The sequence below is a fragment of the Pollicipes pollicipes genome, unplaced genomic scaffold (assembly GCF_011947565.3).
Source record: "Pollicipes pollicipes isolate AB1234 unplaced genomic scaffold, Ppol_2.1 Scaffold_4002;HRSCAF=4701_pilon_pilon_pilon, whole genome shotgun sequence".
Taxonomy (NCBI): Eukaryota; Metazoa; Arthropoda; class Thecostraca; order Pollicipedomorpha; family Pollicipedidae; genus Pollicipes; species Pollicipes pollicipes.
The window spans coordinates 44936064-44955879 of NW_023596420.1; the positions used below are offsets into that span (position 1 = coordinate 44936064).

A 19816-nucleotide genomic window follows, 5' to 3' on the forward strand; every position below is an offset into this window, starting at 1 on the left:
CACCTGGTACTCTAAGAGGTTCCCGCACATCGCGCCTAACTGCTCTTCACCACAATCCAGGTGTTACGATGTGAAAAGTTGCGAAACATTTGCAGACTGTCCCGACACATGAACAAGTTGGCATGATCAAAATACTAGGTGCCTGAAGGGCATGATTTGACACGAAATATACATCGACATTAATAGTGAAGGGAAGGGCGGTCACAGTAGTGAGGCAGAGGGAGTTCGTTTTTCAAAATCGACTGGGGGCTGAACCAAAAATCGGCCTGACCTTCACTTATATTCCGATTTCTCCCTGAATTTCTGCCACTTCGATTTGTCTTCCTGATATCAAATTTATAATAACGTGAAAATTATTCGGCCCAAAGCTGTTTTAATGTTCAGCTATGACATCTCACTTGAAGCGGATGTGATAATGATAATGATGACGTACAATTATGATGACATGATATCGATGCGTTTAGAACCTCAGACCCTCGCGTTCTACTGCGAAGGTATGTGAGCTGAGGCCCGTGGATGTTATGAGCTCTCAGCGTTTATGCTATCATCGACCTTCGATTTAGCAGGAGGCACTGGTTTGAACAACGTTAAACAGCTTGCAAGATCGAGTTTTGGCAATATATCTGAGCAATACTTGCTCTATAACGTCGTTTGACCTGTACCCCTGGCATGTTGAAGGTCGATAGCCCAGCATAAGAACTACCAACTCACGTCGAAGAACCGGGAACTAGAACGCTTCTCGCTACCAATACCAATTAACACTATATTACGACAATACTCGTTTTCATGATAAATTAATGCACTAAAAAGTGTTAAAGCGCTTTTCTCAATGCGCTATGTTTGTTTGTCAATGTTTCCATGCGCTTTTAGTATGTGCGGCACTCTAATACAAGAAAATGGGTGGTTTTCATGCAACTTCATTGACATTCAATACCTCGTGATTCCAACAAATAATAAGCTCTGATATGAAACAAAACTCTTTGCAGCCTTGTCTTGCCTTAAGTTCACCCAAACTCTACTTCTAATTGTATTCAAATTATATTCCAAGCCTGGAATTCAGCCGTGAGGATCGGTCGAGGTGGTTGGTATTTTTTACATGGGTGCTGAGAGGTGCAAGGTTGAGAATCATTTAATTTAACGAACATTTATTGCTGATCAGGTTCAGGTTTGTAAGTTTATAAATACCGCACACCTATAAACAGAGGCACGGTACGGGTATTTTTTGGTCGCATCCGCGTTGGACATAGTACTGCGCATTTGGCGCGTCTCCTGTCCCCGCTCCGGCGCCTGAGAGGTCGCTCACATCAAGAGGTCAGGCCGGAGTCTCCAGCGGCCGGTGACCCCTCGACCGCCATCACTCCACCGCAGCAGCTAGTCCTCCCCCCCCCCCTCCCCCAGCCCCAGCGATCCTGGTCCGGGCCGTGCCGCACGTCCGTCAGTGCACGCCGCCGGCTCCTGCAGCCGATAGAGAGGGACGCGGATCATGCGAATGAGGGAACACACGCGCCCATCCGGTTGGTGAAAGCGTGCTGCCTTAGTCCGGAAGCGTCAGTGTTATGTAACATCAAAATATTTTTCCTTTAGTGAACATGCCGACGACGCGAAGCACTTCACATCGCTGGAAGGGCGGATGGCTGCTGTGAGTTCCGTGTATGGAAAGTAACGTGTAAGGGGCTTAGTCCATGGGGTAACGGATAACACGCATGCACGGCGACACATGCCAGCTGCCTGACGCCACGAAGGAACACCCCGACCCGCGTGCGCGGACGTGCCTGCGTGCCGCACGGACACAGGCATGTCCGAACCGTGCCCGGGCTCGCGGCGTCCGGCCCTGGTACCGGCATGGAGAAGCACGCAGTCAACAAACGTTTTCCCATCCCGGCTCGCTGGTGCACCGATTCAAGGAATGTTCTGCGCGAGCACGGCGGAGCCTGGCACGCGTCCTCCGTCGCAAGGCTCAGGAACGCCCCCATGGCCAGTGGGGCGCCGACCAGCCGAGGCCATATAAAAAGGCCGGCGATCCGCGCTACTGCCAGCTGTCTGCTGGCGACGGCACGACAGGTGGAGCGTCCGCACCCGGGGCCCGGCAGCGTTCGTGGGCTGGTCAGGTGTTCGCAGTAGGAGTCAAGTTTTGGAAGAAGCAGTTCTATACACCGGCCACTGTTAGACTGGTGAGGACGCGCTCGGTGCCGTGTGTTCCAGACGTCTGCGCTGTCGATGTGGATGAGTATACCAGTGCAAAATGGTTGAGCTACGTGAAACAGCGGAACACATTTAGGTGCAGGTCTTTTACTTGTCACAAGTCCCAACTACCATGATTTGCGTGCATTTATAGAATAATCATCATGCACTGTGCATGCATACACAATAAATAATTGTACACAGACAAGTTAAGTTGGTTAAGATCTGCATATTTTCACCTTTGAAGCGCTGTTTGTACCAATGAACGTGATGAGTTCAGCTGGTTAAACAAGAAGCGGCTCCGTAGGAAAAGTAATAACTGGAAAAATGCTAGTCACATAGCCAGTGATGATGATTTAGACGTACGCACTACGCACTACCTTGTCCCTTTTCTTCAGAAAATGCTACAGACATTACCAACAAGTGCGTGCCAGTCACATACTGTGTTTATCAGTTCCTTCGTTTTAATGGTTCACTTGATTTTTTGTAATTAAAGAGTATAAAGGTGACCGTGCGTGTTTCCATGTGGATTGTAAACAGCTTTCGAACGGCTACGTTCCACTGAGGTAATAGTAACATTACATCACATCACAAATTAAGGCAGCATGTTCAAACATCTGTGCATTGTTGAGGCTTATGTCGATGTAACAGTGAATGTGTGAACATCGCAGGTTAACACTCTTCTACTCCCTTTTACAGACAACATGCGGCTGCTTGTGCTCCTTACAATCTGCGCTTACGTCAAAACCCAGGATTATAACGACCTGGTCACCTTGGCTCTGGGGGGCACCGGTGATAGTGAGTATATAGCGATGCACAGCTTACAAAAGCTCCCGATAGCAAATGGCTGAGTTTGCCACGGACGTATATCACAAGTATCCTGGGAGGCTCCAAAATAGAAGATAATTTATCCACACGCCTTTTGCAGTCCACGAAAATGCGTATGATCAGTGCGCTAGAAATTTGCATTACAGAATCGATCAATTTATAATCAAGTACGGTGTGATGGTTGTGACATGTGTGTTACGACAAGCGCGCGTCCCACGTCCTTTCGCTTTAGGCGGCTAGCTCGTTTTCTATTCGAGGCCGGCTCAAACGGGACGAGGGGGGTGGGGAGGGGGACATTCATCGCCCTCCAGTAGATAGCTGGGGCACCAACGTGTCGGACGGTGTTGGAATGGGAATTAAATTATAACTGTTGCCTACATCATGCACGGTTCCTTCGGCGCTTGACAATGCATTAGTGCCAGTGTGGGAACAGGCACGTTGGTACATGAAATTGTACATCACCAACTGCACGAACACGACAAGGAGGTGGTTGCACGTGTTGCACTCGTTCATTTATCATCTCCGCTCCTGACAACATAGGTCACTGACCTTGGATGACTTCATATGACCTTACATGTCCCCACGTGACCCTCCGTGACCCAATTATCCTTTAGATTGATATCACATGTTTTCAGTGCAGTATTTGAATTCCGCTTCCAAAATCACCTCATAAAACCGCCTATTTGAGCTCAGCATGTTTTGCAGAGTGCACCGATATAGGTAAGTCGTGACCTAGCCCACGACCACGTGCTCTGTGATCACACAACGGCTGTGCATCTGAGTTAGTACTCTTTTCCTCGTACATAAACGCCAAAACTACACAAAATCTGTACATCTTTGCAACATTTACGAAACATAGCAAAACTCGACCTGACTTCAGGTCACTGAAGTCGTCTGTTTGTAAGAATGTGAACTAAGCAAAGCGCAGGTAGTATCATGTTCTACTACCATAGCAACCTTGACCTAAGGCAAATGACCCACAAAAAGTTTTGCGCGGTAATTTTTGAGAGGTCGAACTCTTTGACCTAATTTAGGTCACTAAAGTTTTGGTCTTGGTAGATCAAAACTGTCTGATCAAGTAGAACATCAAATTGATAGATGAATAGGTACTACAAATTTCGTGGCGCTAGGAGCGTTCATTATGGCCTACACACGAGACTGTACGGGGACGTCAACTCTCCCCTCCCGCGGCCGGGTGCAGGTTAAGGTCAGCTGGGTTTAGAGGCCGAATGTAAATGCAGAGGAGAGGACAGGGAATTGGAGGCCGCGGTCCCGCAGCAGCATGGCAACCCCCTTGGTGTCACCCTTTCCCGCCCGCGCCCTGCGGGCGTCCTCGCGTGCGTGTCGTGCGTGTCCTCGCGTGCGTGTCGAACAACCGAGTGCCGCTTCCCGTCAGCTGATCGCTGCGTCGATTTCAGGGTGCGGCAAGCGCTGCGACGTCGGGTACTCATGCGAAGTGCAGCAGTGCCGCTGCGAAGTCTGCATCAAAGGTAGGTACGACTTCACCGAACGACCCCGCGGCTGAGCCGGACGCCAGGCGCCGGGAAACGCGTGGCGCGCGGCATAGGAAAATGTACACCCATGGATACCAGTCTGCCGGTTATCTCATCAGACGCTAAATCGCTGCCAAGACGAGCACAGGTGCAGAAAGATTGTGTACGCCGGGCTGATCAAGTACTTCTGTCCCTGCCGTGATGTGGGAATGCCGAGCCCCGCGACCGGGCAGACCCGACCAGTCATGCTAAGGCAGACTTCTATCGCTAACCTCGTTCTTTGCGCTGCCTTAGTTTTGAACTGCATGTTTGCTTTGAAAGCGTGTGAAAATAAGCATTCGTTCAACATGACATGCTGCCTGTTTCAGACAAACCCACGTGCAAAACTCTCAATTGTGCAAAGAATGAGAAGTGTGTGGATACGCCTGCGGGCCCCGTCTGCAAGCCGCGTAAGTCTTCATGCCGTGAATGTGGATACTCATGTCCCTCAACTGTAGCCTTCATAATGTATAGCACAGATCTGACGCCAAAGGCCAAAAGCGCACCTCGAGATCGTTAGCATTTTGATGAAGATAGCGTTGCTTTTGAATAACACACGAAATATGCTTCCCTGACGTCACGAACTTCGAGACGCGTCTTTCATCCTCGCCGTCGACAAGGATAAGCTGAGGTGATAACTACTTTCGCCCGCCGGCAATATTAAGACAGTGTCATGTCCGTAAACCGTCAGCCATACAAAACATCACGCTGATTGTCCGCATGCACCACAGCACGTTAAATTGTCGCTTTAACTCCCACCTAAGGCCTCAATGTCTGATTGCAGTGACCTGTAACGACATTTACTGCGCCGCTGGCGAGCTGTGCAACGAACTGCCGGATGGTCCCGACTGCGTCCCAGGTCAGCACTTCTGGTGGTGCCGTCAATCGGCTTGGTATGACATCGACTGTGATGGACGCTAAAAACATACCACCAAAGGCTTGGTTTCAGATAAACGAGGCTGCGATTTAACTTCTGTCATCTCCCGGATGGCCTTTCATATGCCTGATCCCACTGTTACTAATGTTGCCGTGGAATAAGGTTAGAGGGTCTCAGTCGGAGGCATCTCTCCTCACTCCTGGGGCGGGGTAGTGTCTGCTTAAATCTGTGAAGCGGGAACCCGCAGCGTGCGCTTGCCGACCGTCAGCACGTGCCACCCCGGCCCTGTCCGCCCCCAGACGTGCCGTCGTGCGAGGGCTTCTACTGCCGCCGTGGCACCAACTGCTACGTACGCGGCGGCTCGCCCATCTGCCTGCCGAACACGTGCATGGTGCGCGTGTGCGAACCCGGCCTGACCTGCATTGACACCGTCGACGGCGCCCTCTGCCGACGCGGCACCAGTGAGTACACGCGGCGGCGCGTCCGCCGCGGGCGCCACCCAGCGGACGAGTGTAGGTGGCGCCACTGTGCGAAGCGCGTTCGGTGCGGGCCAGCGGTAGGCTGGCGCTGTGGTAGTTGGCATTAAGCTCGGTCTTGCGGTGCCTGGTCAACGCGTGTGGCAGGCGCGTTAGACGTACGGCGTTCCTATGCATCATTCCCAACCACGCACCCCCTCCATCTGAAGAACCCAAGCTGAGGGGTGGCTCACACCCAGCCACAAATTGTCATCTGAGCGTGTCAGCACGGCAACCCAGAATGGGGTGACTTGGCTCTGTCCGCAGGACGCCTTGGTCGTCCATCTCTCCTACCAAGTATGCCTTATTGCGACAGACATTACTTGCGTCGAGCATGTGTTTAGTTACATGAACAGCAAACGTGCATTTGCATCGCGGTTCTCACAGCACCGGGGGGTTCCAATGTGTGCGCGCAATCTGGACCAATCAGGCGACACGGGCGTGCTCAGCTCGCCCGCGTCCGCTGCCGGCCGTTGTCGCGCCGGCAGTGCCCGAACTGACCTGGCCTAACCCAGCCGCTTGTTCCGCAGAGACGGGCGGTTGCGAGGGCCGCTACTGCCCCACCAACAGCAAATGCGTGGACGAGCCGCCACTTGGGCCACACTGCGCCCTTATCTGAAGCCGTGGCGAGCGCGCGCCGACCGCGGCCAGGCGCGCGTGCCCGGGCACGGGCCCCGACCGGGCCGTCCAACCCGAGGCCCTGTGATATTGTCATTACGCGGAGCCTTGTATGCGAGGGCGAGGTTGGGTGGTTAGTCGCCATAAACGAGACATGGAACGTGTGGGGCCCGCGTTTCGTAGCTCGTGTGCAGAATCACGCTCATCAAAAACCGCAACTCTTCCCAACCCGAATTCGTGAAAGGTCTTGACGAGACCCGATGGTACAAACGGAAAACAATGGGCTACCGGGTGGCGCTGAGCGGCATCCTCAAGGCGAGCATGCCGTAAAAGTCCAGAATATCCAGTCTCGAATTTTCTGACGCAATTATCGCTGCACTTCGGATTCAGATAATTACAGTCACGTCATATTCTGTAACGATAATTGGCAGAAAAAAAACAAAAAGATGACGGACCACAACGTTGGGTACCAGCTTCCAGAGCCACCTGCACCGGTCCGGCACGAGACCCCAGGTGCAGCTACGGAAACCAATGAACACCGAAGCGGGGACACAGTCAGAATTGTGTTTGTGAAAAGTGTTCGTGAAAAGTGTTTATTCCCTGCCGAAAACGTTCAAAACGACTAACAACTGACTATAAAAATATCATCGGTACCAGGTACACATCGAGGGCATCGAGAATAGCGTCACAGCTTTTTTCGCGCCAGCGTTCGACTCTACACCGACGAGCACGACCAGCCGCGAGTCGAGCAGAGACTGCTACACCACCCACACCAGGTTCTTCCACACAGTGAACGGCGAGAAATTGGTTTGTTTCCAACTAGAGCCTCTCGCAGACCAAGCAATCAGCCTGCCCGTGGTGAAAATGCCATCATCCCACACTTTGTCTTGAGATGTGCTCGACGGCCGGATCTCAAGTCCTCCTCTACGTCCAAAAGCTTCCTTGAGCCGAGAATTCCGCCCCAATTCCAAAGTTCCGGTGTATGTGCCAGGTCTTGTCTTCACCTCCGTGAACAGTGAGCAGAACCAGACGTCTGAGCCAGGTCCTGCCCTCTCATCGAGCCTGAGAGTTCTCGCCTGGCTCAAGCACACAGCTGCAACCCCAGGGCACCGGCCCGAAGCCAGCGCCGCACGGCGCGGCTTCGCAGGCTAGGCGGCGGAGAAGAAGTCGGTCAGCACCTTCTCGATGTCGTCGCTCGAGTAGTCCACCACGCTGAGGTCCTTGGACGGCGGCATGCCCCGGATCATGGCCGACAGTCCTGACCGGCAACAACACACGTTAGACCTCGTCGCACGTGCACATCCGTCCATCACGCAGCGAGCTGAGCCGGAGGCAAGCGCGCGGCTAGATCCATGCGCCTAACAGGGAGCTCTAAAAAATGCCCTGGCAGCTTTGTCTCAGCTGTGGCGCGTCCAACCGTGAAACAGAAGGTGACCTGTCACAACGGCAAGCACGAACAACCCACCGTTGATGGCCTTCGCCGTTTTACTGAATGTTACCTTACTTCCAGTTAACCATGATGACACTAGAAAAACATCGTAACGCGGGCGACACGCAAACAGCGGACAAAAAGGACGCAGCGTTCCGACATTCATCCAGTAAGGTGTGTAGGATGTGAAAATAACCTTATGCTGCCAGAATCCTGGCTCTTCGGCCGTCTGCGCGTGCAATTCGCCAGCGCTAATCCGTTGCCCCTTGACCTCGAACGCTGACATCTGACTGGCCCGGCCCGGTTGTCTAGCAAGAGGCGCGTGAATGCAGGGTTGACCGCCGCCGGGCCCGATGCTGATTGGCCGATTTTGAGCAAGGGGAGGGGCGACAGGCAGTGAGCCCAAAGCCGGGGTGAAAAAGCATGGACAAATATCGCCGTCCCTGCCACCCTGTGGCCGAACGTTTGAACATCGAAAGGACAGCATTCCGCCATCCCTCCTTCGCTGAACGAACGACACCCTGCCGAATGGAGCCCGCCGTCAGCCTTACTTTTATCCGGCTGCGGCCGGTAAAGACAGAGGATGCGTCGACCTCCCATGGCGACCCCGCGACCGATCTCGTAGCCCACCCCGAGCGACGGCTGCGTCACCTCGGCCACGATCGTGTCGCACTCCTCCAGCAGGCTGGAGAGACGGCACGCGTGTCAGGCCGCTGTTCTCAGCACGGTGGCAGCAGTCGCCTCAGGTCAGTCAGAACATGGACAAGGTGCTGGTGAACATGGCCATATTCGGTTCTTGTGTCGTTTTACGAACAACGCGACTGGCATCTGCTCGCGACGACTGAACAAGAACGTACATATTCATGCATGCATACATACATACATACATACATGCATAATACATGTATGCATGCATCCATGCATGCTGACATACATACATACATACGTACATACATACATGCATACATACGCATGTAGCCGCGAATATACTGATGATGGAAGACACGTGGGATAGTGACAAACAATCCCAAACTGCACCAGTTTCTTGACATGGAGAAAACACAGGCATCAAAAGGAAAGGCATAAACGTGCAACATCACAAATAGCATTGTCTAATAAGCAGATTTGTTACACCACACCCCACTTCTGCATGACCCCAGCTCTCTCACTGACCTGATATCTCTGTCGTGAATGTCGCGGTCGGTGGAGGCCTTGCCCTCGTCCGAGCCTAGGTGGGTGACGGCCGGGTCGGCCACAAACTCGGTCAGCACCGTGCCGTACTGCTTGAGGGCAGCCACGATGCGACCATACAGAGCCACGTCTTGCCGACCAGCGCGGATTGAGCCGCAGAAATAGATCTTGCGTGACATCTGGGCACAATAAAGGGGGTTACCAACTCTGGTGCATGTTTGGGCCTGGAAAAGTGGAGAACTATAACAACCAAACAAAATTTCATGTCAGCCAGCCCCTGGCCAAAAGATTCCACATGTGCACATCAAAGGAGAGCTGGATGTCCAGCTGTGAAAATGGTATGGGCACTGCACCTGCAGATCATCACTTCACAAGTCTGTGATACAGGGAATGGCTGTACATGCTACTTTCTCAGGCATTGTAGGGGTGGACACATGATAATGTAGGTGGTAAAACAACTTGCATACCAGTGCAGTTTGTATTATATTTCCATGCCACCTTTTTTCATTGCAAATAAGTCCACACATTTGAACCACAGGAAAATGACAGCCATTCTTATCACACAACATTTTAGCCAGCCAATCATGACCTTGAGGGTAACTTGGATGAAGAGACTGATGAGTAATCTTGTTTCTAAGCATGACATTTCCCCTGGTAACAAAGACATTTTCACTCAAATAGAATGCCATTCTCCATCCAACTCCTATAATTTTGACTTAAGACCTTCCCCACTTTCCCAACTTTATTACATGACAAACATGACTCGCTAGCCCTATAAAAACTACCACTAACAACAAAGGGGGAGCTACACAGAATGGACTGAATCTACCACATACATTTTCTCCTCTATTTTGGCTAAAACAGGCAAACAAGTTGGACTTTAAAGCTGGCTTTTCACCATTAAAAATACTGAATGTCTGAAATGTTATTTTTGATTTCACTCTTCTGACTTTTACTCCTTGACACAAAATACTTTAAGCTAAAATGCTGGTGCAAAAACACTCTTAATATAGCATTATAACTCAATCTACATAGACCCACTATGTGGACACCAGAAGGTTGCAGTCATTGTAGCATAGGCAGCCTATCTGTGGGCAAATAAAAGGATCCAATGATTAAATCAAGCTGCCCATTTCTAGGTATATCTCAATTCACAATTATGGGTTTAGTGGACCTTGATATAGTCCACATATGCAGAAGGACAAAGTGCACACATACCCAGCTAAACCTTGGTAAGGGCATATGTTAACTTTTTTGAGCAACCACTTAAACTTTTACAGAAAAAGGCAGCAGCTTACTGCACTGTGCAGATGCACAAAACATACAGCATAGACCCCAACCTTGCATCAAACACTACACAAATGTTGTGAAATATGAACTTTCTCTTTGAATCTGCATATACCAGGCATCAACTGAAGATGCAATGCTACATTAGTACATGAAAATGGATGAATGGATGACTCATCTACCAGCAGTTACATATGCTATATGTTTAAGAACTGGCTTATAACCCAATTTGCAAACTATTGTCAAACTTTAATAAGACCTTGTTGGTGCACAGGTTGGGCACAACTTCCAATCTAGGAAAATTTATCAAAACTTGATGACAGCAATCATAAGGTATCATAACTTGCTAAATCACACAAAACAGGTGGGATCACAGAATCACTATCTGTTGTGAAAGATCATGCTGTTTGGGGTAAGTGTTAGCAGACTCTGCTGCAACTGGGGCAGCTTACTACACTTTTCAGGGCTGGATTCCTCTCTGCCCAAAACCATTGTGTATGATTAAAATGCTTCCATTTACAAATCTGCAGCATACAGAGAGGAAAAATATCACACTGTTACTGTCTGCCATGGACGGCTTAAGTTTCCTGTACAGCAGGGGGAGCTCCATCTGCACCAACTGAGAACAATTTTTCTGCATACTAGTCATGGCCGGTTGAAAAATCCTGCGTTCAAACATTCTTAAATACCCAAATTTTAACAGGGCCTACCCAAAAAGTTACTTTCCCTTGTAATATGGGCACAATAAAAAAGCTGCACACCCTGAACTGGGCAGCTTCCAACACAACCAGCACCAATGTTAGTGCCAACTCAACCTTATATCACATCACAACACCGTCCCACCGTCATAAGATGTTTTTCACACACATACCTTGAGTTTACGTCTCAAAACTGTTCAAAATAGTGAGCTGTTCACTTGCTAATACGAAGCAAAACCGCTCCCAGGCGACGTTACCGAAACCGAACTTGACTGCAGACCGGACCAACCAAATCAGCGCGGGCTCCTGATAGAAACGTTGTCGAACTGGATGGTGAAAACCAAGGCCAAGATTGTTTGGCAGCTCTCGTACCATCCTATATATGACGTCATGATCCCTTGACGTCATAAGATCCACCGCATAGCTGAGGGGATGAGGGCGGTCTGGTAGCCCTGGGTATGACTGCACTTGTTACGTCATTTGAGAAATTGCTGTTTTGCTGTATACCTCCGTTTTCCAACAGCTTGCAACGAAAGCCCTTCAGCTAATAATTGAGATGGCGGAGGGCGAGTTAAACGTGGATAGCCTGATTTCTCGGCTTCTAGAAGGTAACATGGCTTGTTTTTTTCTGGCATAATGTGTTTGGTGTGATGTTTGTCTTTTCCTGTGCTCAAAATATTTTGCGATGTCGCGAAAATGCTGTTAAAATCACATGAGATTGTGCGTCGTTATCGTCTCGTGAACAACAAGACTAAGTATAAACAACCATTTGATGTACCCGTTTATATGCACATGTTCTAGTTTAGATGTTTATAAGACATGAGGCCTGCTGAGCATCATTATGTGAGCTGTTTCATCAATGCAGTATGCTGGCTTGCCAAAATTTGGAGTCGCTGTTGACTCTGTGGATTGATAGGTGCATTGTTGTGTGTCTGACCTGTCTTCGATCAAGGTTGCACATGTTTGTCAACATTCCGGTGCTGTTCTGCTTAAAAACCTGTCCACCAAGCCAGATTCATCAGTGGTTTTGATGGTCTGAGACTCTGAATGTGTTGCATGCATGTTCAATGCTTGTTTTATGCAGAACTTAAGGAATTGACATTGTTAACTTGAAAAATGGTCTGGTGCATCACATTCAGTTGAAGTATTGGCATTTCATGCACAAGCTGCTGATGGTGGTCAGCTCAACTTGATGCACTGAAATCAATTATGTGAGCTGAAGTTGTTCAGTGAGCATGGTTGCTATGATGGCTATGCTCAGTGTAGCTTTTTGCAGACTGGTTAATATTTAAAAAAGTGAGTTCCGAAAAAGTGAATTCTAATGCACAGATTAAAAGAACTCATCGCATGAAAAGCAATGTTGTTAGTGAATGAACAGAAAAGTATCATTCACATGACTGTCAATTTTAAGGAGTAGCAAGTGGTTGAAAGAATGCCATTTCCACCTCTTTATGCACTTTGTCATACTATTGGCTATGTTGTTAGCAACAAATCCAAAACTGCTTTTAGTTATTCTTAATCTCTGTAAATGGTTTCAAGTGATACAGGTAAATTGATTATGTATGCTGTTTCTTGAAAAGATATCTAGGTGTACGTGCCGGAGTTGGGTGGGGGTGGGAGGTTTGGTTCGAGTTTGTCATGATGATATGTAAAGTACATATACTTTTTGGTGTAAGTGTTTAGCCTTGCACCTAATTTTTATAGGTTCACCATTCATTTTAGTGCTTCAAGAAGCCCTGACTCCACCATCAAACTGAAGTTTGGCACTAGCAGCTGAATGTGCTGTGATGCTTAGAATATTCCTTACTGCCCTTGATTTCTTCAACTTAAGTGTGGCACCTGGCACTGACCATAGGCCATCCCTGTCAGGGCAGGGATGGGCATGTTCAAAATGTGGCTCAAGCCCAATGTGCAACATATAGTTGGATGCAAGGACAGATATTCTGACAAAGTGAGTTACAAATATATCATTTCCAAATGGTTGTGTGATAGCTAGATTTGGACTATCGGTTGAGCACATCAAATTATCAAGTGCTACTGTCAACATGTGAGAAGATATGAGAGGAAGCTCTGGTGCTGTATGTAGAGCCTCTTCCATGCTTGTGATTTTGTTGTCCTACAGCCATGCAAGAAAAACAATGTGGGGAGTTGGTGTGGCCAACAGCTGATACCATGCATGATTATAACACATTTTCATGGTGTTATATCATCATATGGCATGATGTGTATTGCTGCACTTAAATGTAGTTTTAAGCCTTCTTTGATTTCTCTGCTACATCTCCTATAGTAAGGTCAGTTTCTAGGAATCTGCACCTAATGCTGCTGCTAATAGCTGAGCATCTAACACAATGCTCTGTCTGTCGTTTTACTCCACTTTGGTCGGAGAATTAATGTGGCCAGCAGAAGGTAAGCCCAGCTTGTGCTGCCCTCACTGGCAGTGTTTGTAATTGTCCATGTGTTCCCACAGTGTAAGGATGAGGTGTTCTCCCAGTGCCAGGATGATGTGTTCCCCCAGTGTGAGGATGATGTTTCCCTGTGGTGCAAGGGATGATGTGTTCTTTCATTGTGAGGATGATGTGTTCTCACATTGTGAGGACGATGTTTTCTCTCAGTGTGTGGATCATGTGTTTTTCTGGGGGGAGGAGGACATTTTGGTCTCGGTGTAGGATGACATGTTCCCTCAGTGCGAGGAATGTCGGCCAGGCAAGTCAGTGCAGATGTCAGAGATGGAGGTGCGCAGCCTGTGCCTTAAGTCGCGTGAGATCTTCCTGCAGCAGCCCATCCTCCTGGAACTGGAAGCACCCTGAAAATATGTGGTAAGAACACAGCACTCATGGGGTGCCTTTCTGATCTCCTGCTGGCTTTGTGGTATTTGAACTACGCATATAATATGCAAAAGCAACGTGTCCTCATGACGGAACTCAAAGGCGCAGCTTTAGAGCACATGGCCCTCCTTTGACGGGTGCAAGATGACTATACAGATGGTTCGAAGATGGATGCAGGTGTAGGGTGCGCTTTTGGTGTGCGGATCCACCACACGGTCATTCACACTGCCTTCACACGCGGTCGGTCTACACTTCCGAGCTTATAGCCATTAGCAAAGCTCTCTGTTTTGTTGAAGTGGACGATAGCAATCTGCATTTAATTCTTTCCGACTCCTTGAGCAGCCTGCTGGCTGTTAGCGGCTTCTCCCCGTCGAATCCACTGGTTCAGGACATTCAATTCTCGTCTTAGCTCACTGGAGCGAGCAGGAAAAACGGTCGTTCTATGCTGGATCCCAAGTCACGTGGGGATATGCGGAAATGATCTTGCTGACAGCTGCAGCAAGCGCGCTACGACAGGGACTAGAATTCCTATAACACCACTACCTGCTCAAGACATGTACCTCCCGCAGTGTCGCTGTTTGGTGCAGAAGCGATGGCAGTTCTACTGGAACTCGCTGAGCGCCAGCAAGCTGCAGTCGGTGAAACCCCGCATTGGATTATGGCAGTCGTGCTTTCGGGACAATAGGGTGAAAGAAGTTGCCCTTTGCCGGTTACGCATAGGTCACACATATGCTACGCACCGTCACCTGCTATTGGCTGGCGACAGACCATGCTGCGGTCGATGCTCTGATCCACTGACCGTGCATCACGTACTGGTCGCTTGCCGCCACCTTACTGCAACGAGAGCGCAGTTTTTCGGACGCCACGTCCAGAGTCGCACGCTATGCGACTTTTTAGGGGGTTCTTCGAACATCGTCGGGTTTGGTAAAGTGCTCCAGTTCCTTCGCGCTGTAGATTTTCCTGTAATCTTCTCATCATGATGCTAGGGCCAATCATCATGGCTTCTATAGGGTGACCTGATTGATGCACTTCTCTGATTGACGGCTCTGCATGAATCGATAGTTATGGGCGCTGCATGACCTCTAGCAGTCGATGGCGCCCTAAAACCCCAAATCATCATCAACTATGCATATATGCAGCGTGCAGAACAGTGTATGTCAAGCATTTTGTTTTGTACTTGTAGCGATCAAGTCATCATTGTCATCACCGCTACTTGGGCTTTGCAAAGCACTCAGCTGCTGAGGCTACAACTGGTGTCACTTGCCTCTCACCGTGGCAGGACTGGCAGGCACTGCAGGATAGCCATCAAGTGATCATGATAATTGACAAGTCATGGCATGTATGGCGCAGGCTCTGACTGTAATTCTTGGCTGCAGTGAAGTGTGATGTATCGTGTCAGGACTCTACCCTCTGCTCAACAGCTTGCTGACCTGACTGGCCCGACTCAAGCTTCTTAAATGCCTGGTGCCATCCATCAGCACTTCAAAATGCAATCTGGTAGGGTGTCCAGGATGTAAATATAAATTCATGCCACCAGAAATAAACAGCATTCCTGGTTCTCGAGCAGCTTCCTCACGCGATGCGTCGGGTCTAATCCGTCGGCCTTTGACCCCCAAACCAGACCTCTCACCAGCCTTGTCCATTAATCAAGTTGAGGCACTTAGATACTGGGTTCACAGCTGCCCGTTTTGATACTGACTTGGCCTGTATTAAGGAAGGGAAGGGGCAACAGACAAGGAACTCCAAGCTGGATGTATCACAGCACGAAAAATTCACATCCCTGTCACCCAAGTGGCTGAATATTGAAACGTCACCCTGCGTAGCCGATACTGAATTCACCTGACTAGCCTGATATGGTCTGCACTTGGGTTATATCCTCAGGCTTGGCATGGGCATGCTCTGACCCAGCTGTGACCCAGCTGACCAGATCACCTGTTCCAGCCCACTCTGAGGTGTTACATGTGGCTGGTGCATGGACAGCACCTGACAGCAACACCTGCTAACACCTTGAGCGGCACCCATGGCCAGGATGCGGACCTGCCGGGATCCAGTCGGCGCTCAGGCGACACCCAGTGTCGGTGCACAGACCTGACCCGACCTGACCTGCTCTGCTTGCAGGCGACATCCACGGCCAGTACACGGACCTGCTGCGGCTGTTCGAGTACGGCGGCTTCCCTCCCGAAGCCAACTACCTGTTCCTCGGCGACTACGTGGACCGGGGCAAGCAGTCGCTGGAGACCATCTGCCTGCTGCTCGCCTACAAGATCAAGTACCCGGAGAACTTCTTCCTGCTGCGCGGCAACCACGAGTGCGCCAGCATCAACCGCATCTACGGCTTCTACGACGAGTGTGAGCGGCGACAGGGCTTTCTTTGTATGAGTCGTGTGAAACAAGGCTGTCCTGTGTCCAATTGTGGGGCCTTCATGCACAGGTGGCGAAAAAGGCGTCCTGCCCTAACACCAAACTTCCGTCTGTTGACCTGGTCATCACACCTCTGGTTGTCACAGATGTGAGGCACAGGGGATGGTGTGGCTAAAGCCATGGTTAATCGCAATCAAACAGTTAAAAATGTGAAGTTAATCACGTGTTCATCAGCTGGTTATCATGTTCCTGTTAACCACGAATCTGTAGTACAAGTAGGACGTTTGCACGCTGGGTGGAATGGCGCAGTATGCCAGTGTTTCCTAACTTATGTCAGTGTTCCATAACCTATGTCAGTGTTCGCGGTACATCTGTGTTCCCCTGACGGATATAAATGGGTTTGTGTCATTGGTTTCCAGGCAAACGACGCTTCAACATTAAGCTGTGGAAGACGTTCACCGACTGTTTTAACTGTCTGCCGATCGCGGCCATCATTGACGAGAAGATCTTTTGCTGTCACGGCGGCCTATCGCCCGACCTGCACAACATGGAGCAGATCCGGCGCATCATGCGGCCCACCGACGTGCCCGACACAGGTCAGAGGCGTGCCGACAGGTCAGAGGCGTGCCGACGCAGGTCAGAGGCGTGCCAACACAGGTCAGATACGTGCGATGCGGGAAAGAGACGTCCCCGACGCGGGACAGAGACGTGCCCGACACAGGCCAGACATGGCGACACAGCTCAGATACGTGCCCGACGCGGGACAGAGACGTCCCCGATGCGGGACAGACGTGCCCGACGCAGGGCAGAGGCGTGACCGACACAGGTCAGAGGCGTGACTGACACAGGTTAGACGTCCCCGACGCGGGGCAGGGACGTGCCCAACACAGGTCAGAGACGTCCCCGATGCGGGACAGAGACGTGTCGACAGAGATCGGAGACCTGGCCAGACGTGTCCTTGCTGCCAGACGCCATGCAGCGCACTGGGCAGGGCGGTTCTGTATACCGCAGTGTTGCCCCCCTTGTTACCAGGCGCCACGCAATACATTAGGCAGGGCGGTGTCGCGCGCTCCTGTGCTGCCTCCCCGGTGTTCGCACTGAGCCGACTGGCGCCTGCCCGCCAGGCCTGCTGTGTGATCTGCTCTGGTCGGACCCCGACAAGGACGTGCAGGGCTGGGGCGAAAACGACCGGGGCGTGTCCTTCACGTTCGGCGCCGACGTCGTCTCCAAGTTCCTGAACCGACACGACCTGGACCTCATCTGCCGCGCGCACCAGGTCGGTCCCGCCGCTCCGCGCGCCGGGCACCGGTGAGGGCATCTGCGCCCCCTGAGTCCAGGGGGTGTTTCTTTGTGACGGCTAGTGTGAGCCGCGGTGTGCGGAAGTCGGCGTCGGACTGTGGGACTGATGGGCACCGGCGTGCCGCCCTCCCACGGTCAGAAGCTGGTGTGGACGAGCCGCCGGGCGCGGACGCGTGTCTCCAGACCGTCTTTGTGCTAGTTCTTGACCCAGGTGAAACGGAACTCGCCGGCCTCGTGCGTTACTCGCAGCTGGCCGCCGCGAGGCCCCCGAACCAGCACCGAACTGTCGTGGCGTTGTTCGGTGTCAGTTCGGCGCACTTGTCACCTCCGTGATCAGTGCTCTGTGACATCAGGTGGTGGAGGACGGCTACGAGTTCTTCGCCAAGCGGCAGCTGGTGACGCTATTCTCGGCGCCCAACTACTGCGGCGAGTTCGACAACGCCGGCGGCATGATGTCCGTGGACGAGACGCTCATGTGCTCCTTCCAGGTACGTGGCGCTGAACCGGCGGTGGGCTGGCCCGTCTCCGCGCCCGAGCATGGCATGGTGGGGTGTGGGCTCGGGACCGGCAGCTATTGTCGGCCCGTCACCGCGCCTGAGTGTGGCGTGATGCGGTGTGGCTCGGGACCGGCAGCTATTGTCGGTCCGTCACCGCGCCCGAGTGTGGCGTGATGGGGCGTAGCTGGGGGACCAGCAGCTATTGTCGGCACGTCACCGCGCCCGAGTGTGGCGTGATGGGGTGTAGCTCGGGACGGGCAGGTGGCGCTAGCCCGTCACCGCGCCCGAGTGTGGCGTGATGGGGTGGCGCTCGGGACCGGCAGGTAGCGTCGGCCCGTGACCGCACCCGAGTGTGATGTGATGGGGTGTGCCGCGCTGCGGAGAGACCAGGCGCGAGGAGCATCGTTGGCTTTAGGAGACCGTTTGTCTGTTCTTTGAATGTGGGGCTAAATCACTCAAGCATTTTGGCCCCAGTGTGTTTATAAAGAACATGTGATCGAGTGCAGCTGGAACTATTTTAGGCCCTAGTAGTTGGGTTGAAATGCGTTTTAAAGACGAAGCATATCCGTGTCGGCCTGTTCTGGCCACCTGATTGATCACCCTGTGGTGTCCTGGCACGGCAGATCCTGAAGCCGTCGGAGAAGAAGCCAAAGTACCAGTACGCCGGCATGGGTAACAGCCGGCCGGTCACGCCACCCAAGACGCCGCCCAAGCGCAAGTAGGCGGCAGAGCCGGGCTTCGCGCCGCCGAGGGCCGCCTCCCCAGCGGGGCGGGCGCTGGGCTGTCGTCCCGCGCTGGCGTCGGCTGTGCGGACGTGTGCGTGTGCGTGCACGCGAGGGGTGTCGGCCGTGGCGCAGGCGGGGTGGCCGCAGCGCCGGCGCGCGGTCGGCGCGCCGTTTTACCCGTCCGTTCGCTGCTGGTGAGGCCGCGGTCGCTTTAAGGGGCGCGTGTGGGCTGGGCGCGGCGTGGCAGCGGAGCTTCCGGCCGGGCTGGGACGGTATGACGTGCCAGTGCGGTGGCGGTGAGGCGCGTGTGGGCGGCCGGGACGTGGCTCCGCGCTGTGGAGGCGTGTGTGTGATGTTGCACCGGGCGTGGTCAGCTGGGTGGCGGCAGCCGTTTGCCGGAGCGCGCGCTCGATGGGTCACAACATGGCAGGCAGCCTGGCCCGCCCCCCGCCCCGGCTGCCCGCGCTAGGTAGTTCGGGGAGTGGCCGCCGAGCGGCGATGCGTCGTGCTGGGTCTCGGTTGTGAGGTGGCCCCCAAGCTGCGTCGCACGTGTTTCATCGCCGGATTGCGGTCTGTTAGAAGCGCTCTGGTAGGCGCGCGACATGCATTGTCATCGCGTGTGTGTTAGTCGCACCCGAATTTCGCTTCTGCGCCGGAGGTTCCGTTACTGTCTCGGCTCTCCCAGTCAGGGGTCCACCGGCGTCGGCAGTTAGCTGTGTGTCCTTGTAGCATTAGTTGCACAAAGCTGTCGGTGGCTACCGTCGTTCGAGCTCTCGATTCCCGCCGGTTAACGCTGTGACTTGGGGCCCCTGCTGCGCTGAAGGTGGCCGCCGGTGGCCCCAACTCTCGCTCCCGCGAGCGGGAGGGGGGAGGGGCTCTCGGGACCGTTTTGTTCTGTTCAGTCTTTGCCACGGCTGTCTGAGCCACATGTGTTTACACGTTATGTATAAAAA

General features: G+C 52.2%; 2 protein-coding genes and 1 pseudogene across 4 annotated transcripts; 2 read left to right on the forward strand and 1 right to left on the reverse strand.

The window, feature by feature from the left end:
• Nucleotides 1-2042: 2042 nt before the first annotated feature.
• LOC119093175 (spore coat protein SP60-like) lies at nt 2043-6709 on the forward strand. Its single transcript, XM_037216090.1, has 7 exons — nt 2043-2171; nt 2881-2979; nt 4428-4499; nt 4871-4951; nt 5326-5400; nt 5718-5879; nt 6464-6709. Exons 2-7 carry the CDS (start codon nt 2886-2888, stop codon nt 6550-6552), a joined length of 573 nt encoding a protein of 190 aa, XP_037071985.1. The 5' UTR covers nt 2043-2171; nt 2881-2885; the 3' UTR covers nt 6553-6709.
• A 418-nt stretch (nt 6710-7127) lies between these two features.
• LOC119093176 (2'-deoxynucleoside 5'-phosphate N-hydrolase 1) lies at nt 7128-11435 on the reverse strand. Of its 3 annotated transcripts, none has more exons than XM_037216094.1 (4): nt 11414-11435; nt 9154-9350; nt 8532-8665; nt 7128-7809 (listed from the first exon to the last, which is right to left on the reverse strand). In XM_037216094.1, the coding sequence occupies exons 2-4, from the start codon at nt 9348-9350 to the stop codon at nt 7700-7702; spliced, it is 441 nt and encodes a 146-aa protein (XP_037071989.1). In that variant the 5' UTR covers nt 11414-11435; the 3' UTR covers nt 7128-7699. The 3 variants fall into 3 exon arrangements, with proteins under 3 accessions (XP_037071989.1, XP_037071987.1, XP_037071988.1); XM_037216092.1 differs by lacking the exon at nt 11414-11435 and adding an exon at nt 11330-11392; XM_037216093.1 differs by lacking the exon at nt 11414-11435 and adding an exon at nt 11052-11068.
• Nucleotides 11436-13852: 2417 nt separating this feature from the next.
• On the forward strand, nt 13853-18900 carry LOC119093177 (serine/threonine-protein phosphatase PP1-beta catalytic subunit-like; annotated as a pseudogene).
• Nucleotides 18901-19816: the final 916 nt, after the last annotated feature.

Coding starts and splice junctions, on each gene's coding strand:
- LOC119093175 (XM_037216090.1), top strand. CDS start 2,886: ATGCGGCTGCTTGTGCTCCTTACAATCTGCGCTTACGTCAAAACCCAG. Junction 4,952..5,325: donor GGGCCCCGTCTGCAAGCCGC/GTAAGTCTTCAT, acceptor GTCTGATTGCAG/TGACCTGTAACGACATTTAC. Junction 5,880..6,463: donor CCTCTGCCGACGCGGCACCA/GTGAGTACACGC, acceptor CTTGTTCCGCAG/AGACGGGCGGTTGCGAGGGC.
- LOC119093176 (XM_037216094.1), bottom strand. CDS start 9,350: ATGTCACGCAAGATCTATTTCTGCGGCTCAATCCGCGCTGGTCGGCAA. Junction 8,666..9,153: donor ATTCACGACAGAGATATCAG/GTCAGTGAGAGA, acceptor CCGTCTCTCCAG/CCTGCTGGAGGAGTGCGACA. Junction 7,810..8,531: donor CCGGCCGCAGCCGGATAAAA/GTAAGGCTGACG, acceptor GTTGCCGGTCAG/GACTGTCGGCCATGATCCGG.